Consider the following 23,356-nt stretch of genomic DNA (forward strand, 5'->3'; position numbering starts at 1 on the left):
TTGCGGTTTATGTACTCGGTGGCTTGGTGCTCCGGTGACAAGATAGGAATATGGGTTCCGTCTATCGCCCCACCGCAGTTTGGGAATCCCATTGCAGCAAAGCCATTCACTATGGCCTGCACGTTTCCCAGAGTCACTACCCTTGATATCACCAGGTCTTTCATTGCCCTGGCAACTTGGATCACAGCAGCCCCCACAGTAGATTTGCCTACTCCAAATTGATTCCTGACTGATCGGTAGCTGTCTGGGGTTGCAAGCTTCCACAGGGCTATCGCCACTCGCTTCTCAACTGTGAGGGCTGCTCTCATCCTGGTATTCTGGCGCTTCAGGGCAGGGGCAAGCAAGTCACAAAGTTCCATGAAAGTGCCCTTATGCATGCGAAAGTTTCGCAGCCACTGGGAATCGTCCCACACCTGCAACATGATGCGGTCCCAGCAGTCTGTGCTTGTTTCCCGGGCCCAGAATTGACGTTCCACGGCATGAACCTGCCCCAGTAACACCATGATTTCCACATTGCTGGGGCCTGTGCCTTGTGAGAGGTCTATGTCCATGTCAATTTCCTCATCACTCTCGTCGCCACGCTGCAATCACCTCCTTGGCTGGTCCTGGTTTTGCTTTGGCATGTCCCGGCTCTGCATATACTCCAGGACAATGCACGTGGTGTTCATAGTGCTCATAATTGCCGCGGTGATCTGAGCGGGCTCCATGATCCCAGTGCTATGGCGTCTGGTCTGAAAAAAGGTGCAAAACTAGTATCTGACGGACGGAGGGAGGGAGGGAGGGGCGAGTGACGACATGGTGTACAGGTACAGGGAATTAAAATCAACAAAGGTGGCTGTGCATCAGGGAGAAACACAAACAACTGTCATCCAAAATGGACCCCCCAAAGATTGAACTCAAAACCCTGGGTTTAGCAGGCCGTTGATTTCACGGAGGGAGGGGGAAGCAAATGAATACAGAACAAATCTATTTTTTACATCTTAAGCTGGCAGATGACGGTGCAGCATGACTGATAGCCCTCGGCATCTTCTGGGTGCTTAGCAGAAAATACTGGGCACTTGGCAGAAAATAGCATACTACGACTGATAGCCATCATTGTCATTGGGAAGGCAGCGACTGGGGGACATACGGAGTTTCAGCCACTGCAGTACGACGACGATGGATACCAGTTGTAATACACCGTCTTCTACCAAAAGGCAAGGGGCTGCTGCTGTGTAGCAATGCAGCCCCACGTGATTATATGAAAATGAGGCATATGGGGTACACTCCCCCAAGGTATAGAATGTCACACATGCATTTTCTGATATAGCTGTAAAACTACTCTTAACGTTTCCTAAATAAATCACTGTTTAAAAATGTATAGTGTGTACCTTCTAGAAATGAAACTTATATCTAACTCTGAGTTGTGAAGAATATGTATTAAGGCTATAACAACCAACAAGAATGCACTTTTATCTAGAAAACCCATGATTAAATCGAGTCTTCCTGACTAGTGATTTAAATTAAATCCACCATGGTTTAGGGCCAGTGTCACAGCCTTATGTACATGTTTATTACTCAAGAAATCTTAAGTGACACTTTCGCTGTATGACAAGATGCTTAGTCGCCATCCTCAAAATACCCATTAGACAAACACGTTTTTGGAGTAGAGAGACCCAACCCCACATTCCTATCTTTTCAGGACTGTTTAAAAAACATTTTGGAAGTGGAATTTCGTGGCCATTGCATGAAAACCCCTTAATGAAAGTCTGATTTAAAAAGAAATCTTTGTTAGTCCCTTTCCACTGCATAGTAGGTCATACAGTCTATTAATAAAAAAAAATTGAATGCACATAAAACATTGAGAGTAGTGAAAAGCATTATAAATAGTATGTGAAATACTTAATTCCTTTGGAAAGCAAGCTCATAGGAAGAAAATCTACCATTGTGCTTTATACAGACTTCCACTTCTGGCACTGTTACACACACATAAGGAGCAAAGAGGTATCACCACAAAAATTACACTCAAAACTGTGGTATTCACATGTCACCTCATTGCTCTCTCATTTAATTTGAGACATTTTCTTTAGCCTTTGTCTTCACTGTTAAAACTTAACTTGTCTTCTGTTGTTTTCATTAGTTTTATTAGCAGTGAGAAAAAGGCCTATGTCTGCATACTGGGGACACAAGATATATTAGACACACCTGGATTATTCTTCAGTGGTTGATAATGTCAGATCCTTCTCATTCTCAGTATGCTGAGCTGAGCTGAAGTGTCTGTCTTCCCATCATCCAGATTGCTGGGACAATCACTTCTCACTGTTCAGTCTTTGTATCTCAGGTGTTTCCGGTTGTTCTTGTAGGCTGTCATTGTCCACCTTTTCTTTCTTCCCCCCACATTCTGGAAGGCTCTTGTGCTGTGACCTGGGTCAAACTGGGTAGAGATATCTGATTTTGGTCAAGTAGTCCCCATTGTATAGCACTATTACACACAGTTCCTGGGGTAATCTTTATGTGTTTGTGCATTCCTCCAATAAGCCACTAACATTGTCTGACCTCATCCAACAGAGCACATTTGAAATACAGAGACATGGTCAATATTTCTAGCCTCAGATACAAACGTTACATGCATACAGATTGGATAAATACAGTCAATAGGTCTTACGTTTTGCAATGATACCCCACATCAGCCATCTTGCATGAAGTATATATTAGCTATGTCGTATCCATATCAAGCATATTTTTGTAAAGAATATAGAGTATGTAACACCCCACATGTATGTTTGCTGATCTGCAAATAATAAAGTAGCATGCACCTTTGGGTGCAAACGCTCATGACAATAGTGCAGAGCCATGCAAGCTCCATGATTCTGAGTGAGATCGCAGACAGTGAGGCGGGCCAGGCAGGTTTGTGGGTTTAGAAAAAAGGTGTAAACATTATGTATACGTTTATGTATGGGATACATATAAAATTAGTGGATGGTTAACAATGCGTTATAGGAAGTTGGATCCCATGGCCACAAATACCCCGTCTGACCTGTTTGGTACCCAGCATACACTGTCAAACCAAAGCGTCCCAAAATACAGTGGGTGGACAGTGGGATATCTATTCATGGTGCACCTCACTCTGAATCTATACAAGTGGTTCTGGTGAGTACCCTGACTGCTGAGGCAAGGAGTCCAGGAGGCATGCACACAAGTGACATAGTAATCGTAGTAACAAAGACTGTGAATGGCTAGCCAACTACAAAAGTAGTTTCTCCTCCCTTGATGTTCACACCTCAATTGCTAGCAGAGGACCTCACCCTCCCTGATTGAACTAACCTCGTTATCTCCAGACTGATTCTTGCCTGCATATTTATACCTGCCTCTGGAAATTTCCACCACATGCGTCTGACGAAGTGGGTATTCACCCACGAAAGCTTATGCTCCACTACTTCTGTTAGTCTTAAAGGTGCCACAGGACTCTCTGATAGTAACTGTAGTGACTCCATGTTGACATAACTTGAGTTAACCCACACTTAAAGTGTAGATATGGCCTTAGGTCTATGAAATGTTTGGGAGAAGTAACAGGAACAGTATGAGGGTAGACTAAGATTCATTCAGGTGTTTAGGCTCAAGGCATTGGAACTGGCCTTACTGCACCCTACAGGCTCAGGAACAAAGAGGCACACACAAAAAAAGATATCATTTATTTATTAAAATGTCTTGACTCGAGGGTGTATAACTCATGATTTTAGAATTCTTGGGGTTGTAAAGGTATCTTGGGGTTGTAGGTGTGTGTTCATTATATTTTGAAAGGCAAAACTATGAATGGGTTGAACAAAGAATTAGATCAGTCCCTCAGGATAAGTACATTGGCTATTAGCCAAGATAATGAGGGATGCAGGCCTATGCCCTGCATGTCCCTAAACCGTCCTTTGACTGCCAGATGCTGGGAGTGGACAATGGGATGGTTCACTGAGTCATTGCCTAGTCTGATCATTCCCTTAGAAGCACCTGACATTGGCTACTGTCACAAGACAGGATACTAGATTAGGCGGACTATTGGTCTGACCCACAATGACAGTTCTAATTTTCTGCAAAAATGACAATCGATTTTTTTCCATGGAGAAAGACATTATAGGAGACAGTATCCTGCCTTTATTGAATATTTGAGAATCAAATTGTACACAATGGCATGCGGAAAAACACTAAGGGCTAGACTGAGAGGCAAAATAACGGTGGATTGACTCAAAACAACTAGGCCAGAAATTCAGTCAGAGTGGAAGTCAGATGATCCAACAGACTAAACATCTGCTCTAAAAATGAGAAGAAAAAAATACAATTAAAAATTCAGGGAATTCAGAGAATCCCAGCAGCAGATAAGACAACTTGGGAAACTGCTCGGAGACTATGCAATCAGATACAGTGATAAGGGATTCTTTGTTTCTGAGGGGACAGATATAAAATGTTTCACTGAATTAAGTCTCAGGGCTTATCTACACTGGCAAGTTAAAGCGCTCTAACTTGCTGGCTCAGGGTTGTGAAAAATTCTGGCTCCTCCGAACCCTGAATTTGTTCCTCCGGTGTCTGTTGCTTTTGTTTGCACCCCAAGTGAATTGCAGGAGTGCCCTTCTCCCTTGCAGTTAACTGTTTCCAAGCAGCTCCATGGTTGCCTTTGCTGGAGTAGATAAATTACTGGCAGCCTCCCATTATGCTGCCTTTACTTCAAACCTCTTACAAGTGGACTTAAGTTCCTCCTTTCCCTGGAAGGCATCCTGTCCTCATGGGCACGGGCCTCCGTCCGCTACCCATTTGCCAAGGAGGGTGGGCTCTTCAGCCAGCCCTCATCCCTCTGGGTCCCCTAACACTGCTCCCATTTCCTTCTTAATCTCATCCCAAATTGACCCTGTGCCTGGAATGGGACCTGAGATACAGCTTCTTCTGTATCCACTTATCCAAAAAGACTGTTACCTTGGCTTGCAAGGACCCGCAACTACCATCATGAGAGTTGGACAGTTGGCGAGAGAGACTTACCTGTTTGCTACTTACCTGTCCAGCGTGATGCATCCGAGTCACAGCACCAAGATGCTAGAGGGCTTTCCCTTCACCCTCTCCCCTGGTTCTTGTCATGCAGACAGAAAGCAGAAGAGCAGAAGTCCAAAGTGCAGGCAATGCAATGTTTATTGGGGTTAGTTGCAAGCAAACATCCATCGCTCTACACGCCGGCAGTGTCTGTTCCCCAGTGTCCCCCTATCCAGCTCTGACCCTGCAGAGCCTTTACCCCGTGTCTCCATTCCCAGCTCTGATGCTTCAGAGCCTAGCCTATGTCCCTGTTCCCCATTCCCCCTCCTCCTCCTTAGCAGGCCCAAATATACCTACTGTACACGCCCTAATCTTTGTCTTTTGTTTACACATATTAGTATAAGATATAAGAGTATCAAAAAGTCACACCCCAAATTCTATCTCAGGCTGACAAACAAGCCTATACACTGACCTTGTGTGAACACTTGCAGATGGCACTGAAATAGTTAACAGCGCTGGGATTTCTACAGCATTGCTAACTCGCTTGACTTTTTTGTGCATCATGTGATCTTTGGGGTATATCTTAAAGCCCCAAGCACCTGGAGTCGTGTGAATCTGTGAGAATCTAGGTTTTGTTTTTTGTTTTAAAAAAACCCTCCATTTTCTTCCATTTGTGGGGCAGAACAAATCTGGAAAATGTGACCTCTTATATTAATATTATTAATACACCTCTATCCCGATATAATGCTGTCCTTGGGAGCCAAAAAATCTTACCGCGTGATAGGTGAAACCGCATTATATCGAACTTGCTTTGATCCGCCAGAGTGCGCAGCCCTGCCCCCCCGGAGCACTGATTTACCACGTTATATCTGAATTTGTGTTATATTGGGTCGTGTTATATCGGGGTAGAGGTATAATAATGATAGATAAATAAATAACGGGACATTGAACAAAAGCAGCAAAAATGTAATCGGATTAAAGGGCTTTACATTCATCCCAGGATTCACTGCTACTAATTGGAAGACCTTAGCAGGGTTGAGCAGAGGGATTAAATAATTCAATAAATCATTGTAATATCATCCAGATTTCCACCTATTGCAATAAACAAGGGTTGTCTGCCCTGTGGTTCCTGGTCCCCAGCCAGTCCCCAAGTGCATTGAGCGAGGGAGATGCCTCACGCGTGGGAAGGTTATTGCAAAATGTTTCTCTGCAGGTTCTCTCACTCAAACCGAGCGGCTTTCTGCAACGTGGTGAGCGGTGGCCCATTGGACCCATCCAAGTGCAGAAGTTGCTGTATTCCTTTGTGGAGTCAGAAGAGAAGCTGCCAAACTGGCATTGATATGTTTCACGGTAGGGCCTAGAGGCCAACACCCTGACTCACGATCTGCATCTACTCGGAAAATGAACTCCGTCTCCTTTTCACTAGGTACTAGATATCACTGCAGCGGTGTTAATCATAGAATCATAGAATAGAATCATAGAATATCAGGGTTGGAAGGGACCTCAGGAGGTCATCTAGTCCAACCCCCTGCTCAAAGCAGGACCAATCCCCAGCCCCGAGCTGCTGCTCCTTTGGGATGGCAGGCCTGGTGTTTTGGTAAGTAGCCAGCGCCAGGGGCTGGAGATCACAGGAGAACAGTTCGCAGGGACTGGGGAACAGGGTAGGCTAAGGGGCGCCAGTCTAGAGCAAGACTCAAGGGGTCGGACAGCTGGGAGGTCGATCAGTATTGGAGACATCCGGGGTGATGCTTGGAGTTTTCATGGAGGGCCTCAAGATCTGGTGCATGGGGCTGGGTCAGCAAGTTGGGTGGAGATCAGGTGAGGCAGTGGGGCAGGACCAGGCGAAGCTGTGGGGCAGGGCTTGGTGAGGCAACAGGCATCAGTCTGTCGCTCAGCCAGCTTCCTCTGGCTCTTGGGGTCTTTATGTAGTCCGGGTACCCACAGAGAGCGTGGCAGCAGCACAGGAGGGCACCCGAGGACCTAGCAGTTCAATACTGGGGCCCTGGTGGAGCCCTGGGGAGTGGGGTGTGATGGGTTTTTTCCACAGAGACCCCCATGAGACTGTCACCTGACGTGCTGAAATTACCTCTGAGCCCGTTTTCCCTGCCAGCTTGGGACTCCAGAACCCTGCCTTGTTGAGCCAGACACGCTAGCCTGGGGCAAACACAGATCCAGGTCTGAACCATGACCCCAAAAGCTGCAGACTTAACTGAAAACAACTCAGCAAGTGCTCCTGTCTCCAGCACCCAGACATCTAGCTCCCAATGGGATCCAAACCCCAAATAAATCCGCTTTACTCTGTATAAAGCTTATGCAGTGTAAACTCATAAATTGTCCGCCCTCTATAACACTGATAGAGAGATATGCACAGCTGTTTGCTCCCCCAGATATTAATTACTTACTCTGGGTTAATTAATAAACGAAAGTGATTTTATTAAGTATAAAAAGGAGGATTTAAGTGGTTTCAAGTAATAACAGACAGAACAAAGTAAGTTACCCAGTAAAATAAAACAAAACAAAACACACAAGTCTAATCCTAATACATTAAAAGAAACTGAATACAGGTAAATCTCACCCTCGGAGATGTTCCAATAAGCTTCTTTCACAGACTAGACTCCTTCCTAGTCTGGGCCCAATCCTTTCCCCTGGTACAGCCCTTGTTTGTTCCAGTTCAGGTGGTAACTCGAGAATTTCTCATGACTGGCCCCCCTTTGTTCTCTTCCACCCCCTTTTATAGCTTTGGCCCAAGGCAGGAAACCTTTGTCTCTCTGGGTCCCCACCCCTCCTTCTAAATGGAAAAGAACATGATCACATGTCATTGTAAGACTTCATTACCCACTTGCTGGCATACACTATACAGGAAGGCTTATGAGTAAACAGAGCCATTTACAATCAATTGTCCTAGTCAATAGGAGCCATCAAGATTCCAAACCACCATTAATGGCCCACACTTTGCATAATTACAATAGGACCTCAGAGTTAAATTTCATATTCCTAGTTTCAGATACAGGAATGATACATTCATACAAATAGGATGACCACACTCAGTAGATTATAAGCTTTGTAATGATACCCTACAAGAGACCTTTTCCGTAAAGCATATTCCAGTTACATCATATCCACACTTATAAATATATTTTTGTAAAACATATGGAGTGCAATATCACATGGGGTGCGCCTCTCATTAAACTGCAAGGCATGGATGGGGCGGGCTGAGCCCATGGTAGAGGGCTTGGATGGGCAGGGGGCAGAACATTAGCCTCCGCTTTAACTGAGGACAAGCTTAGATGCACACGGCTGCTCTGACCTGTTTCTGGCAGCTTCTAAAACATGGTGGGCACCGCTAGAGGGCTCACAAAGGCTTTAAAGGGATTGTGCCCTTCTCCTATACACTGCTAGGCTATGCAGAGGTACCTGAAGCTGCAGCCAAACCGGTAAACCTTGGCCTCTACCTCCAGGCTAACGAAAGGCAGGTGGTGAGTAGAACAGTAGTTGCAATAGTGACCTGGCTGATCTGTGTTTCCTTGGAGACTTCCACACAATGGGGGCACAGGAGGCCAACAAGTATTTTATTTTGGGGGGGGGGGAGAAAGAGGCTGATGGTTAACCCCTGAGTTGCTGGATTAATCCCTGAGTCACACCCTCACACTCCGGTTCCCACCCCCCCACCCCCCTCGCTGCAGGTGGAGGAGTTCAAGCTGTGCTGCGGGCGCTGGCTGGGGGACATCATCCTGGTGCGGCTCCACAAGGAGCCCTATTCCTTCTACCCCACCGACAACTGGTACTGCAGCTTCGTGGAGGTCGTCTCCTCCCAAGGCCAGCGCTACCATTTCCCCTGCTACCAGTGGGTCGAGGGCTACCGCATACTGGAGCTGCGGGAGGGCAAAGGTAGGGGGCTGTGGGCTGGGGGCAGGGCATGGGGGCCGGCCTAGTGCCAGCGAGCTAGGTATCCCTATACACACCCCTCTGTCTATCCATCCCCGTACACACCCATCTATCTAATCTATCTATCCCCACACACCCCTATCTCTCTCTGTCTCTTGCCCAGGCCAGATGGTTTGCGGTGATGCTGATTCCCCATTGCTGCTGGAGCAGCGGCAGGCTGAGCTGAAGCACTGTCATGAGTGCTATGGGTGAGTGAGACCCCGGTGGGGGTTGAGTGAGACCCCGGTGGGGGTTGAGGGAGCTCCCTGGGCTCAGGCCTGCGTGGGGTCCCAGGGATGGAGGGGTGGTAGGAACCGCAGGACAGGTAGGCCCAGGACTGCGGCTGAGGGATTGTTGGGTTGGCAGGCCAGGGCTAAAGTCCACCGCAGTCTCTCCCTGCTCAGGTGGAAGGAGTTTGCCCCCGGGGCGCCCCGATGCCTAAATGTGGACAACATCATTGAGCTGGACTGTAACAGCATGTACTCCTTCACCAAGAGCACCAACGTCCTGCTGCGTGGGGTGAACGCGTGAGTGCTGCTTCCCCATGGCCAGACCTGTTCCCAGCGCCTGCCCCTAGGCCTGTCCCTAGAAACTACCCCTAACCCTGTACAGTAACCCTAACCATGTACACAACCCTATACAGTAACCCTAACCCTGTACATTAACCCTAACCCTGTACATTAACCCTATACACCAGGGGTCGGCAACCTGCGGCACGCGTGTCAAAGGCGGCATGCGGGCTGATTTTTAGTGGCACGCTGCTGCTAGCCAGGGTCCCGGCCGCCAGCCCCGCTCAGCCCACTGCCGGCCTGGATTACGGAACCCCAGACCAGCAGCGGGATGAGCCACTCAGCCTGCTCCCGGTCTGGGGTCCCGGTCACCCGCCCCTTGCCAGCTGGGGTCCCCACCGCCGGTCCCGCTCAGCCTGCTGCCGGCCTCGATGGACGGAACCTGGCCGGCAGCGGGTTGAGCAGGGCCGGTGGCCGGGACCCCGGCTGGCAGGGGCCGACGGACGGGACCCCAGACCGGCAGGGGGCTGAGCGGGTCCGGCGGACGGAACCCCAGACCGGCAGGGGGCTGAACAGCTCATCCCACTGCTGGTCTGGGGTTCCATCTGCCGCCCACACTGCTGGTCTGGCACGCAAAACCTTTTACTGGCACACGAAACCTTAAATTAATGAAGACTTGGCATACCACTTCTCAGAGGTTGCCGACCCCTGCTATACACTAACCCTAACCCTATACACAACTCTACACAGTAACCCTAACCATATACACTAATCATAACCTAGACACAGCCTGTAGTGAGTCCGTGTAGCTCCCCTCCTGCCCAGGAGAGGGAGAGCCCGTACAGATGCCCAAGTGGGCAGAGTCACCGACGCCTATTCCCGCCCCCCGGAAGTCAAGGGGCGGGACAGGAAGTATAAAAGCTGACCGCCAGAACTCAGTGAGAGCCCAGCCACCGCAGGGAGCAGACATACGGCCGGGAGCTCGCGGCCGGAGGCCGTTGCCCTAACTGGCTGGAGCTGCCCCGGGCCCACTACGAGGAGGAGCCGCCAGAGCCCTCCCGCTCCCGGTATTGGGAGGAGCCGTTGGGACTCTCCCGCACCCACTGCGAAGGCGAGACGCCACCAGAGCCCCTCCGCCCCTGCTGTTACCCGGAGGAGCCGCCCGAGCCCAACTACCCGGACTTCCCCGAGGAGCTGCCGGACCTGCCGCCAAGCCCCGGCCGAGAGGAGCCCATGCTAGTGGACTGGCCTGGACCCGGGGCCACGGACGAGGTAGGCCCTGAGGGGGGACTTGGAAGTAGCCCGGGGGTAGCCGACCCCGGTCAGGCTGCAGACACATGTGAGCCGATGTCAGTGTGTTTCAGTCAGGATACCCCACTGACTCGCAGCGGCAGCAGCCGCTACTAGGGCCCCGGGCTGGGACGCAGTGGAGTGGGTGGGCCTGCGTCCCCCCCTGCCACCCCTGCACGTGGGTGGCAGGCTTCCCCCTCACCCAACGCTCAGGTGTAGGAGCCTGGGCTTACCCCAACTGGTATATTGTTGCTCAGCCCCTGCACCGAAGGGCCTGAGCTCCCTGAACTGTTACTGTTGCTCAGCCCCTGCCTGAGGGCCTGAGCCCTGAACTAGCTGTTTGTAGCTCAGCCCCTGCACCAAAGGGCCTGAGCCCCTGAACTGGGTATTGTTGCTCAGCCCCTGCACCTAAGGGCCTGAGCTCCCTAACTGTTTGTTTGCTCAGCCTCTGCCTGAGGGCCTGAGCCCCTGGACTAACTGGTTGTTTATTCCACCAGTAGTGAGTCGGTGTGGCTCCCCTCCTGCCCAGGAGGCTTGAGCCCCGGCACGAACCTTCCACACAGCCATATACAGTAACCCTATACACAACTCTATACACGAACCCTAACCCTATACACAACCCTACACAGTAACCCTGACCCTTCATCAAGACCTCCCCCTTCCTCTAGCACGGGGTCAATGTGTGACTGCTGGCCCCCACAGCCCAGGTCATTCCCAGAGACTAAACCCAAACCCTAGCCCCAACCCTAACCCTGTACTATCTCCTTTCCCTAATCCTACCCTAACCCATATCCCATACCCTTTCTCTCACTCTACCTGTGCCCTATAGTCCTTCCCTAGCCCTAACCATGTAGACTAGTGCCTTTCTGTAACCTTAGCTCTGACCCTTCCCCAAGACATCCATGTTCCTGCGGTGTGGGAGGGAAGCGTGTGTGCAGCCCAGCCCCCAAGGCCCAGCCCTAGGGACTAACCCCTAACCCTGCTCTATACCCGAACTCTATCTATTCCCATACACATCCATTCTCTCTCTCTCTCTCTCTCCATCCCCACCCATCAATCTATCTGTCTATCTATCCATCCCCATACACCCCCTCATCCCATATTACTCCCTCTAGTCCTTGTAGTAGGGGAGAGGAGCTTGAAAACCCAGGTGTAACCAATGCAGCCATGCTGCCTGAGTCTGCCGAGAGCCTGAGCCCATCGCTCCAACAGGGGGAAGCTTCCCCAAGCGTGGCTCCACTTTGCCACCAGTGCATCTCTGGGGGGCCCTATCCTCATCCCAAGCCCCCCCCCCCCAGGGCTCTCACACGCTCGCCCTGCCCCCCCAGGCAGGTGGAGCTGCAGCTGAAGGGTTTCCTGAGCTGCACCAACTCCTGGGCAAAGCTGGCCGACATCAACAAGGTTTTCTGCTTCAACAAGACCCCGATCACAGGTGGGTGACCCCCCGACCCTGAGCCCCGCTCACCTGGGCCCACCGGAGCCCCCATGCACAGAGCAGGGTGATTGGGACAGGTGTGACCCAAGCGACTAGAGACCCCAGTGCTGCTTGTGTCAGGTGCTGCCCAGAACCCCCGACCACCCTCAGAGACCCCCTGCCCAGACCCCCACCGAGATTAGAATCATGGAATATCAGGGTTGGAAGAGACCTCAGGAGGTTTCTAGTCCAACCCCCTGCTCAAAGCAGGACCAACCCCCAACTAAATCATCCCAGCCAGGGCTTTGTCAAGCTGGGCCTTAAAAATCTCTAAGGATGGAGATTCCACCACCTCCTTAGGGAACCCATTCCAGTGCTTCACCACCCTCCTAGTGAAATAGTTTTTCCTAATATCCAAACTAGATCTCCCCCACTGCATCTTGAGACCATTACTCCTTGTTCTGTCATATGGTACCACCGAGATCCATCCTCTTTAGAACCCCCCTTTAAGTAGTTGAAAGCAGCTATCAAATCCCCCCTCATTCTTTTCTGCAGACTAAACAATCGCAGTTCCCTCAGCCTCTCCTCATAAGTCATGTGCTCCAGTCCCCTAATTATTTTTGTTGCCCTCCGCTGGACTCTTTCCAATTTTTCCACATCCTTCTTGTAGTGTGGGCACAATTCTCCAGATGAGGCCTCACCAATGTCGAATAGAGGGGAATGATCACGTCCCTGGATCTGCTGGCAATGCCCCTACTTATACAGCCCAAAATGCCATTAGTCTTCTTCGCAACAGGGGCACACTGCTGACTCATATCCAGCTTCTCGTCCACTGTAAACCCCAGGTCCTTTTCTGCAGAACTGCTGCCTAGCCTTTCGGTCCCTAGTCTGTAGCGGTGCATGGGATTCTTCCGTCCTAAGAGCAGGACTCTGCATCACAGGCACCAACTTTTCCCGGCACCGGTGGCTGCTCGCTCCCCGCCCCTGGCCCCACCCTGACTCCACCCCTGCCCTGCCCCAATTCTCCCCCCTCCCTGCTCCTATTGGACCCCTCCCCAAATCCTCACCCCGGCCCCGCCTCTTCCCCCTCCCTACCAGTACTTGCCACCGCGAAACAGCTGTTTCGTGGCGCAAGCACTAGGAATTGTGGGGGAAAGCGGGCACGCAGTGCACTCAGGAGAAGAGGCGGAGGCAGGGAGCTGCCGGTGGGTGCAGAGCACCCACCAATTTCCCCCCATGGGTTCTCCAGGTGCCTATGCTCTGCAGTTGTCCTTGCTGAACCTCACCACATTTCTTTTGGCCCAATTCTCTAATTTGTCTAGGTCCCTCTGTATCCTATCTCTACCCTCCAGTGTATCTACCACTCCTCCCAGTTTAGTGTCATCTGCAAACTTGCTGAGGGTGAAATCCTCATGCTGGACCATTAGCCCCATTCTCCAGCAGGGGGAGGTCGTGGCTCTGAGAGACACCGAAAGCTGCCCCGGGCACCCAGGGTAGGACTCGAACCCAGCTCCCCTGAGTCCCGGCCCGGTGCGTTAACCCCACGGCTGCCCTGCCCATGTCCCCCTAGGGTACGTGCGGGCACACTGGCGAGAGGACACGTTCTTTGGGTACCAGTTCCTGAACAGGGTCCACCCGGTGGTGATCAGGCGCTGCACGGAGCTCCCCTGCAACTTCCCTGTCACATCGGCCATGGTGGCCTCCTCCCTGGGGGAGAGCACCAGCCTGCAGGACGAGCTGGAGGTAAGTGGGGTGCCAGGGACACCCCGGGGGGACTCGGTGATGGTCTGAGCTCTCGCTCCAGCTCCCTCCCCAGCATAGCTCCGGGCACGAGCAGCCCCGGGTCAGAGGTGTCCACCTGGCCCAACTCCAGAGCCAGTGGATGCGCTCGCACTAGCCACTCAGCTCCAGGGGCTAGTCCCAGGGCACTGCTGCGGGGAAGCTCACAGCGCTGGCATCTTGGCTTTCCCCCATACTCTGGGGTCCCTGCTTTGCACCCCCAGTTGCGCTGGCCCCCAACAGTCCCCGCACTCTGCTGTGCTCTCACTGTGCCTTGCAGAAGGGGAACATCTTCCTCGCTGACTATAAAATCCTGGAGGGCGTCCCGGCCAACACGATCAACGGCTACCAGCAGTACATCGCTGCGCCCCTCTGCCTGCTGCACCTGCAGCCCTCTGGGGAGCTTGTCCCTGTGGCCATCCAGGTAACAGCCCCTGGCACCCCCCACACGCTGCCCAGTGGGACCCCCACGCAGCCCCCACCCCTACACAGTCCCAGGGCTGGGCATTGCCATCTAAGGGACTGGCCCAGGGAGAGAACCCAGGAGTCCTGGCTCCTGCCCCCCCACTCTAACCAACAGCCCCCACTCCCCTCCCAGAGCCGGGGAGAGAACCCAGGAGTCCTGGCTCCCAACACCCCCTGCTCTAACACACTAGACCCCACTGCCCTCCCAGAGCTGGGGAGAGAACCCAGGAGTCCTCGCTCCCAGCACTCCCGACAGACACTACTCTGGGCCACCCCCATCTCCGCTGGCAGCGAGTGGGTCTCTGCAGACTCTCTGGCACCTGGCTCTGAACTCCAGCCCTTTGTCCCCGGAGCTGAATCCCGATGCAGATGCCTGCACTGTCTGTCCCTTTCACAGCGGGGCCAGGTAAGGTTAGGGTAAGAGTACAGAGTAGGGTAAGGGGTTAGGGTTTAGAGGAGGGTTGGGGTAAGGAATTAGGATCAGCGTATAAAGTAGAGTTAGGGTATAGAGTAGGATTAGGGGTTAGGGTTTAGAATAAGGTTAGGGGTAGGATATAGAGTAGGGTTAGGGGTGTGATGGGTTGAGTCACAGAAACCCCCTTGGGACTGCCACCTGATGTGCTGGGACTACCTCTGAGCCTGTTTTCCCTGCCAGCTTGGGACTCCAGAACCCTGCCTGGTTGTGCCAGACACACCAGCCTGCTACAAACATAGACCCAGGTCTGAACCATGTCCCCCAAAGCTGCAGGCTTAATTGAAAACAGTTTAAGAAGTGCTCCTGTCTCCAACACCCAGTTCCCAATGGGATCCAAACCCCAAATAAATCAGTTTTACTCTGTATAAAGCTTATGCAGGTGTAGCGCCCCCTCTCCACCCAGTTACCTTCTTTAATGCCAATCTGCTTACAGGTTTTGATGGACAGGTCTGGGTTCTTCTGGATCCCACCACCCACTCAGCAGAGTGTATCTTTTTTATTTTTTTTTTATGAATTTATTTGGCGGTGCCTCCACCTCCCTCGCTCCTTCCTGGCATGGTCACCAGGGCAGCTTGGGAGGGAAATTCTAACCACAGGATAACCCCCACTTATTTGCCAGATAGTTGGAGACTTCCAAGAAATAACACAAACACATGCAATATATTTAACACAATAACTATATTAAACAGGAGACAAATATAACATAACAGGTGTGACAAAGTTCCTCCTCTATCTTGGTGGGTCCTGCGCTTATTGGTAGATTTTCTTGCCTCAGAGATTCACCATGTGGGTTGGGGAACAGCCCAGAGACCTTCCCCTCTGGAAAAACACACAGTCCAGGTCAATTGGGAGATTTGGGGGAACCCGGCCCCGCCCTCTACTCCGGGTTCCAGCCCAGGGCCGTGTGGACTGCAGCTGTCTATAGTGCCTCCTGTAACAGCTGCATGACAGCTACAACTCCCTGGGCTACTTCCCCATGGCCTCCTCCAAACACCTTCCTCCTGGTGTCTGATAACGCTTGTGCTCCTCCGTCCTCCAGCAGCACACCTTCTCACTCTCAGCTTCTTGCTCCCAGCTCCTCACACTCACGCCACAAACTGAAGTGAGCTCCTTTTAAAACCCAGGTGCCCTGATTAGCCTGCCTTAATTGATTCTAGCAGCTTCTTAATTGGCTCCAGGTGTCCTAATTAGCCTGCCTGCCTTAACTGGTTCTAGCAGGTTCCTGATTACTCTAGTGCAGCCCCTTCTCTGGTCACTCAGGGAACAGAAAACTACTCATCCAGTGACCAGTATATTTGCCCTCTACCAGACTCCTGTACCCCACTGGTCTGGGTCTGTCACACAGGGTAAAACACTGTTATTAGGGTCACCAGTGCCCATGCTGCTAATACCTGTGACTTTCCCCAGTTATGTGACTTGATGTAGTGAATGTAAGATTAGTGTCCCGTTGGTACGCGTACTTTGTTGGGGCCCTTGATGACCTATGACCACAAAGTTCTTCTCTGCAGTGGTTTAGCTGTGTGGCTGACTGGGTTACAGCCCAATGGACTCACAAGTGGGAGAAGGTGGTAAATCCCTCCATAGGTTTAATATGCAGCAGGTTGTAAAATCTCCAAACCCTCACTCCCTGGCTTGAGGACACAGTTCAGGGAGTAGGGGGTCCCCAAAACAAATTCCCTGACTGACTAACTAAAAGATGGAGCACTCACAAAATCTATGAATGATCCTCAGGTTCAGAGATGACTCTGTACTCCTCGGTCACTGCAGAGGGGCTGATCTCTGCTGGCAGGGATCCTCCTCAGGCAGGAATCAGGCTGCTTCAGTCCCAGGATTTCCCCTCACCACAAAGGGGTGCAGGGCTCAAGGTGCAGGTTACACAACTGTATTAAGATCCAAACTGTCATCTCCTAGCCCAGCATCCAGACACACACACAGCAGGCAGCAGCCTGGACTAGCAGACAGAGCAGAGCTGACCATGTGGTGACTGGTCTCACCTAGGGAGCCGGAGGGCAAACTCAGCCTGGTTGGGGAAGTTTCCCAACAAAACTCTACAAACTGGGAGTCATCAGTGGAGAAGGGAAAAGCCCAGCTGAGGGATCTGGCTTTAAATAAATAAATAAAATTTTATTATTTCAGGTCCGTAGAGGCCAGTTCTCATGGGGAACCCTGCATGCAGGCCTGGGACTCACCAGCTCCCCACAAAGCCAGTCCTGCCCTTGCCCTGGCTGGCTCCAGACTGACTCCAAAGTGGTTTCTCCCCTTTCCCGAACTCCCTGGGAGGGGCATCTCACTCCCTATTGGTTGCCAGGCGGACTCTGAGTTTGCCTTGGCTCCCGCTCCCTACCAAAACAACAAGGAGTCTGGTGGCACCTTAAAGACTAACAGGGACAGTGCACCTCTCCCTGAGCTGCCAGCAGACAGAGCCCCAGGAATCTTGGTAATCTATTTGGGGGTTACACAGGGTAAACTCACAAAATGTTCACCCTCTATAACACTGATAGAGAGAGATGCACAGCTGTTTGCTTCCCCAGGTATTAATACTTGCTCTGGGTTAATTAATAAGTAAAAAGTGATTTTTACCGTCATGTCCCCTCATTCTGGCAGCCGGGTCCCAGCCCCTGGGTTCCCCAGGGGAAGCAGCAAGATTCACACCCCGGCCTGCGCCAACCCGCCCCCCCAGGGCCAATTCGATCAGGGTGGTTGTAGTCCACTCCCAATAATAGATGAGGTGTCAATGATTATCATTATTAATTATTAGTCTTGTTGTTTTTTAGGGGCTTATATAGTCTCTCTCTTGTGGATGGAAATGCCTCTCTTACCCTGTGTAGAATCACAGGTTTTTAAGGTCAGGCTTGACAAAGCCCTGGCTGGGATGATTTAGTTGGGGTGGTCCTGCTTTGAGCAGAGGGTTGAACTAGATGACCTCCTGAGGTCCCTTCCAACCCTGATGTTCTCTGATTCTATGATCACAGTTACAAGATGGAGTTTTGGAGTCACATGGGTATGTCACATATCCATGCATGACTCAGTTCTTTACAGGCCAATGCCATTGCCCATATGTTAGACCGAACGTTCCCAGGAAAGCTCAGATGTGGATTGGCATCTATCAAATTCCATTGTTAGCCAAGTACTCCCATTTACTTGAATAATCCTTTCAAACTATGTTGACCAAATCTGCCTTAGGTGCTTTCTCCAGCAAATATTTAAATACAAGCATAGAGACAATGCTCATAACTTCAGATATAAAAATGATACATGCATACGAATAGGATGGATACATTCAGCAGAACATAACCTTCACAAAGATATGTTACATGGCATATGTAGCATAAAACATATTCCAGTTATGTCATATTTATATTCATAAGCATATTTCTATAAAGCATTATGGGTGCAACGTCACAAGGGTATAGAGTAGGTTTAGGGGTAAGGGGTTAGGGTTAGGGTATAGAGTAGGGTTGGGGTAAGGGGTTAGGGTATAGAGTAGGGTTAGGGGTTGGGGTATAGAGTAGGGTTGGGGTAAGGAATTAAGATTAGGGTAAAGAACACGATTAGTGGTAGGGTATAGAGTAGGGTTAGGGGTAGGGTATGCACACCCCAGTTGTGTATAGTTGCACACCCCAGCTGTGTGAATGTGCCCGGTTGTGAGTATGCACACCCAAACTGTGTGTGTGTGCCCAGTTGTGTGTATGCACACCCCAGCTCTGTATGTCTCCTCTTCCTAACAACGGATTTGCTGCACCGTCATGTCCCTTCATCCTGGCAGCCGGGTCCCAGCCCCTGGGTTCCCCAGGGGAAGCAGCAGGATTCACACCCCCGGCCTGTGCCAACCCGCCCCCCAGCCCTCCTGTGTCTCTCCCCCCTCCCCCCCCAGCTCAGCCAGTGCCCAGGCCCCACCAGCCCCATCTTCCTGCCCAGCGACTCCGAATGGGACTGGATCCTGGCCAAGACCTGGGTGCGCAATGCCGATTTCCTGATGCTCAAGGCTGTCAGCCACCTGCTGCTCACCCACCTGATCAACGAGGCCTTCGCCCTGGCCACCCTGCGCCAGCTGCCCATCTTCAAGGTGAGAGAGGGGCCGAGCCACCCCCCCAGAGGGGGCAGGGCCAACAGGCGCCCTGGGGGCCAGCTGTGCCCAGATGTGTCCGTGCATAGCGGATGTGCCCAGATGTGCATATGGGTGTATGTGGTTAGGCCAGATGGGCCCCGCAGCCCAGCGTTTCATAGAATCATAGAACTGGAAGGGACCTTGAGAGGTCATCTAGTCCGGTCCCCTGCACTCATGGCAGGACTAAGTATTCTCTAGACCATCCCTGACAGGTGTTTGTCCAACCTGCTCTTAAAAATCTCCAATGATGGAGATTCCACAACCTCCCTAGGCAATTTATTCCAGCGCTTAACCACCCTGACACTTAGGAATTTTTTCCTATTGTCCAACCTAAACCTCCCTTGCTGCAATTTAAGCCCATTGCTTCTTGTCCTGTCCTCGGAGGTTAAGAAGAACAATTTTTCTCCCTCCTCCTTGTAAAAACCTTTCATGTACTTCAAAACTGTGATCGTCCCCTCTCAGTCTTCTCTTTTCCACACTAAACAAACCCAATTTTTTCAATCTTCCCTCATAGGTCATGTTTTCTAGACCTTTCATCATTTTTGTTACTCTTCTCTGGACTTTCTCCGGTTTGTCCACATCATTCCTGAAATGTGGTGCCCAGAACTGGACACAATACTCCAGTTGAGGCCTAATCAGTGCGGAGTAGAGCGGAAGAATTACTTCTTGTGTCTTGCGTACAACGCTCCTGCTAATACATCCCAGAATGATGTTTGCTTTTTTTGCAAGAGTTCTACACTGTTGACTCATATTTAGCTTGTGGTCCACTATGACCCCCAGATCCCTTTCTACAGTATTCCTTCCTAGACAATCATTTCCCATTTTGTATGTGTGCAACTGATAGTTCCTTCCTAAGTGGACTACTTTGCTTTTGTCCTTATTGAATTTCATCCTATTTACTTCAGACCATTTCTCCAGTTTGGCCAGAGCATTTTGAATTTTAATCCTATCCTCCAAAGCACTTGCAACCCCTCCCAGCTTGGTATCATTCACAAACTTTAAGTGTACTCTCTATGCCATTATCTAAATCATGGATGAAGATATTGAACAGAACCGGACCCAGAACCGATCCCTGCAGGACCCCGCTCGTTATGCCCTTGCAGCACGACTGTGAACCGCTGATAACTACTCTCTGGGAACGGTTTTCCAACCAGTTGTGCACCCACCTTATAGTAGCTCCATCTAGGTTGTGTTTCCCTGGAAAAGGAGCCACCACTGGTTTAGCAGAAGGTGCCTGGTCTCTGGCCCTGGGGCATCTGCAGCGATGTGTGTGTGTGTGGGGGTCATGGCTGTCTGCTTATCCTCCCCCCCCCGTGTCTTTTCCTCCCCCCAGCTGCTGATGCCCCACACCCGCTACACGCTGCACATCAACATCCTGGCCAGGAACCTGCTACTCAAACGGGAAGGGATTTTTGACAGGGTAAGATGACGCCACTTGCTACCTGCTCAATTCAGGGCACCCCGCCTACACCCCACCGAGGGCTCTGGAAGAAACCTAGTCAATTTAAGTACCCGCCCTTTCCCTCGGGGCTCAGGGCTCTACGGGCCTGCGGACCCTTTTCCTAGCGAAAGAGCCTTACACACATCTATTTATTAGCAACACACACCGAATACGTATACCAAGCAAAGCCCTTATGCTCACCACTCCCTGTATCCAGCCAAGTTTCACCCGGCGGCCGGTCAGGAGTCATTCATCTGGGGCTTCCCGGCCATGCCCGGTCGTGCAGAGGAGTCAGAGTTCCAGCAGCTTGATGTTGCCCTGAAGTCCGGAAAACGGTTCCCCAAGAGCCCTGGTTTTCATGTACATGATATTGGTCAAACTAGCTCCTGCCTCCGCAGACATTTGATCTTTCATGCCCAAATTGTCACTGAGTTGTGACCTTCTCTGTTGGTGCAGATGGTCAGCATAAAACGCAGGTCAGAGCTTAGCTTCCCATTTGTTGAGTCTCTTTCTGTATCCTTCTAATTTCCCAGGGTCTTTACAACCTGGGTGCTTATAACTCTCCTTAGGGACATTCCTGAGGTGGGTTGGGGTGCTGAGTTTCACCCCAGGCTGGTTTAATATGGGTGGGGGGTTTGATCAGGTCTCTGGCCTACACCACGGTGAGGGGCATAACACCCCACTCCCCTCCCAGAGCCGGGGAGAGAACCCAGGAGTCCTGGCTCCCAGCTCCCCCTGCTCTAACCACTGGACCCCACTTCCTGCTTGGCTCACAGCCCCCCTCCCCCGGGCCTGTATTGTGTGGCACCTTATGCTGTGTAACGGGGTTCACTGCTCACTGCAGGGGCTCCTCTGGGGATTAGCTTGACACTGATCGGATACCCCTTTCCACGGCTCCTCAGCCCGTTGTCTCGATCTCACCCTCCGGGACTCAGGTAGCCTTCTTCTCTGGGGCTCGGCCCTGCGGCCCGATGAGTTTAGTTCTCCCCTTCTGGGGAAGGGGGGGTCCGTCAATGTCTCTCTTGGCCATTCCAGGCCATCCTCTGTCCAAGACTCTGCAGATCCACCGTCTATTCCGGCTTCCAGCCCATGAATCCTCTGCTCCATGACTCCAGTCTAAACACGCCCAGACCCGGGTGCTACTTCCCTGGGCTCTGTCCTATTCTAGCCCCTCTGGGTTTACCACCCATCCGAGCTTCCTCCACTCCCCAGGGCTACTTCCCCCTTTGGCTTCTTCCCGTCATCTCTAGCAAACCTCCTGCCTGTCCGGGACAGTTTCCCCTTGCAGCCCCCTCCTGCTCGCAGGTCTGTTTAAGGCGTCGTCCATGGTCCCTTTCCCAGGGCGTGAGCATGGGACACAAAGGGGTCAGCACACTGATAGCCAAGGCCATGAAATGCCTGACCTACGACTCCCTGTGCATCCCGGACGATGTAGAGGCCCGCGGGGTCGGCTCCATCGCCAACTACTTCTACCGGGACGACGGACTCAAGATCTGGTCGGCCATCGAGAGGTAAGGACCAGAGCGGGGCGGCGGGGGCAGACATGGAAGGAGAAAATCCAGCAGTGGGGGTGGGGGGGAATTCCCACGGCTTTTGGGCCTCCCCCGCAAATTTTCCAAGTCGGGAAATCCGTTGAAGCTGTCCCTCCCTGACACGTGGTTCAGCTGTGACATTTGTGGGTGCAAAAGGGTTTTACTGAGAAATGCCCAAAGGCGGCGGGTGCGTCCGGGCCGTGGGGTGATCTCCAGATGTGGCCCAGCTCCTGGGGTGGGGCTGATTGCAGACTCGGGGGGTATTGACCCATCCAGGCTGACACATCTCTGCTCTTCCCAGCTTCGTCTCCGGCATCACCAGACACTATTACCGCAGCGACGCCCACATCCTGGCCGACTGTGAGCTGCAGGCCTGGGCAGATGAGATCTTCCGTGAAGGCTTCCTGGGGAACCAGGCATCCAGTAGGGGCCATGTGAACTCAGAGCTCTGCAGCCGCTAGTCACCGGGCTCCATTCGGGGGTGGCTGGGGGGCGTCTCCGGACTGCGTGTCTGTCAGCCAGATCCCAGCTGGTGTCAATGGGCGTCTCACCATTGGAGTCAATGGGGCCAGACCCCAGCTGGTGTCAATGGGCGTCTCTCCATTGGAGTCAATGGGGCCAGATCCCCAGCTGGTGTCAATGGGCGTCTCTCCATTGGAGTCAATGGGACCAGATCCCCAGCTGGTGTCAATGGGCGTCTCTCCATTGGAGTTAATGGGGCCAGATCCCAGCTCATATCAATTGGCCCTGCGGGAGGGGTCATGACCCCCGGATGGGGAGCAAGGTGTCCAACCCCATAGGGACAGGGTGGCCTGGGTCACGGTGGTGGGACGGGGCCATGGGGTGACTGGGAACGGCCCCACCATGGGAACGGGCAGGGCGGGGAGCTGGTGCGGGGTGGAGCTGAGGCCCGGAGCAAGGGAGCGACTCACCGGGGGAGGCTCTGGCAGAGGGAAGCATCGAACCCAGCTCTAGGGGTCCCAGCACCAAGGCCGTGGAGGGGGCAGGGCCGGGCTGGGTCCGTGATGCCTGTTCTCCATCCCGCAGGCTTCCCCTCATCCCTGCAGAGCATCCCTGAGCTCATCAAGTACCTGACCATGTGGATCTACTGCTGCTCGGCCCGGCACGCCGCCCTCAACAACGGGCAGGTAGGGAGAGGCCAGCCTGGGCGCTCGGGGCCCCATTCCCTGCCCCCCACAGGGCCCTGGGGTCCCGCCACCGCCACTCCCACCCTGCCCCACACAGCGCCCCGGGGTCCAGCCACAGACACCCCACCCTGCCCCCCCCACATGGGGCCCTGGGGTCCAGCCACAGACACCCCCACCCTGCCCCACACAGCGCCCTGGGGTCCAGCCACCGACACCCCCACCCTGCACCCCCCCCCACGGGGCCCTGGGGTCCAGCCACCGACACCCCCACCCTGCACCCCCCAC

At 52.4% G+C, this 23,356-nt stretch overlaps 2 protein-coding genes across 2 annotated transcripts in view; one reads left to right on the plus strand and one right to left on the minus strand.

Annotated features, from left to right (window-relative positions):
• LOC115271380 (latent-transforming growth factor beta-binding protein 4-like) overlaps positions 1-6,376 on the minus strand; it is a 41,503-nt gene extending 35,127 nt beyond the window's left edge. Inside the window, exon 1 of the mRNA XM_029913628.1 lies at positions 6,364-6,376. Coding sequence (XP_029769488.1) covers positions 6,364-6,376 — 13 coding nt within the window. The remainder of the gene's footprint in view (positions 1-6,363) is intronic.
• Positions 6,377-6,731: 355 nt separating this feature from the next.
• The window catches only part of LOC112114618 (hydroperoxide isomerase ALOXE3-like), an 18,246-nt gene continuing 1,621 nt past the window's right edge, over positions 6,732-23,356 (plus strand). Inside the window, exons 1-13 of the mRNA XM_026660338.1 lie at positions 6,732-6,804; positions 8,386-8,462; positions 8,670-8,874; positions 9,035-9,119; positions 9,315-9,437; positions 12,038-12,141; positions 13,694-13,866; positions 14,183-14,326; positions 18,717-18,908; positions 20,284-20,370; positions 21,733-21,902; positions 22,225-22,346; positions 22,971-23,071. Of these exons, the coding sequence (XP_026516123.1) occupies positions 6,732-6,804; positions 8,386-8,462; positions 8,670-8,874; positions 9,035-9,119; positions 9,315-9,437; positions 12,038-12,141; positions 13,694-13,866; positions 14,183-14,326; positions 18,717-18,908; positions 20,284-20,370; positions 21,733-21,902; positions 22,225-22,346; positions 22,971-23,071 (1,656 nt within the window). The remainder of the gene's footprint in view (positions 6,805-8,385; positions 8,463-8,669; positions 8,875-9,034; positions 9,120-9,314; positions 9,438-12,037; positions 12,142-13,693; positions 13,867-14,182; positions 14,327-18,716; positions 18,909-20,283; positions 20,371-21,732; positions 21,903-22,224; positions 22,347-22,970; positions 23,072-23,356) is intronic.

Source organism: Terrapene carolina, unplaced genomic scaffold (genome assembly GCF_002925995.2).
Source record: "Terrapene carolina triunguis isolate 2854851 unplaced genomic scaffold, T_m_triunguis-2.0 Scaffold751, whole genome shotgun sequence".
NCBI lineage: Eukaryota > Metazoa > Chordata > Testudines > Emydidae > Terrapene > Terrapene triunguis.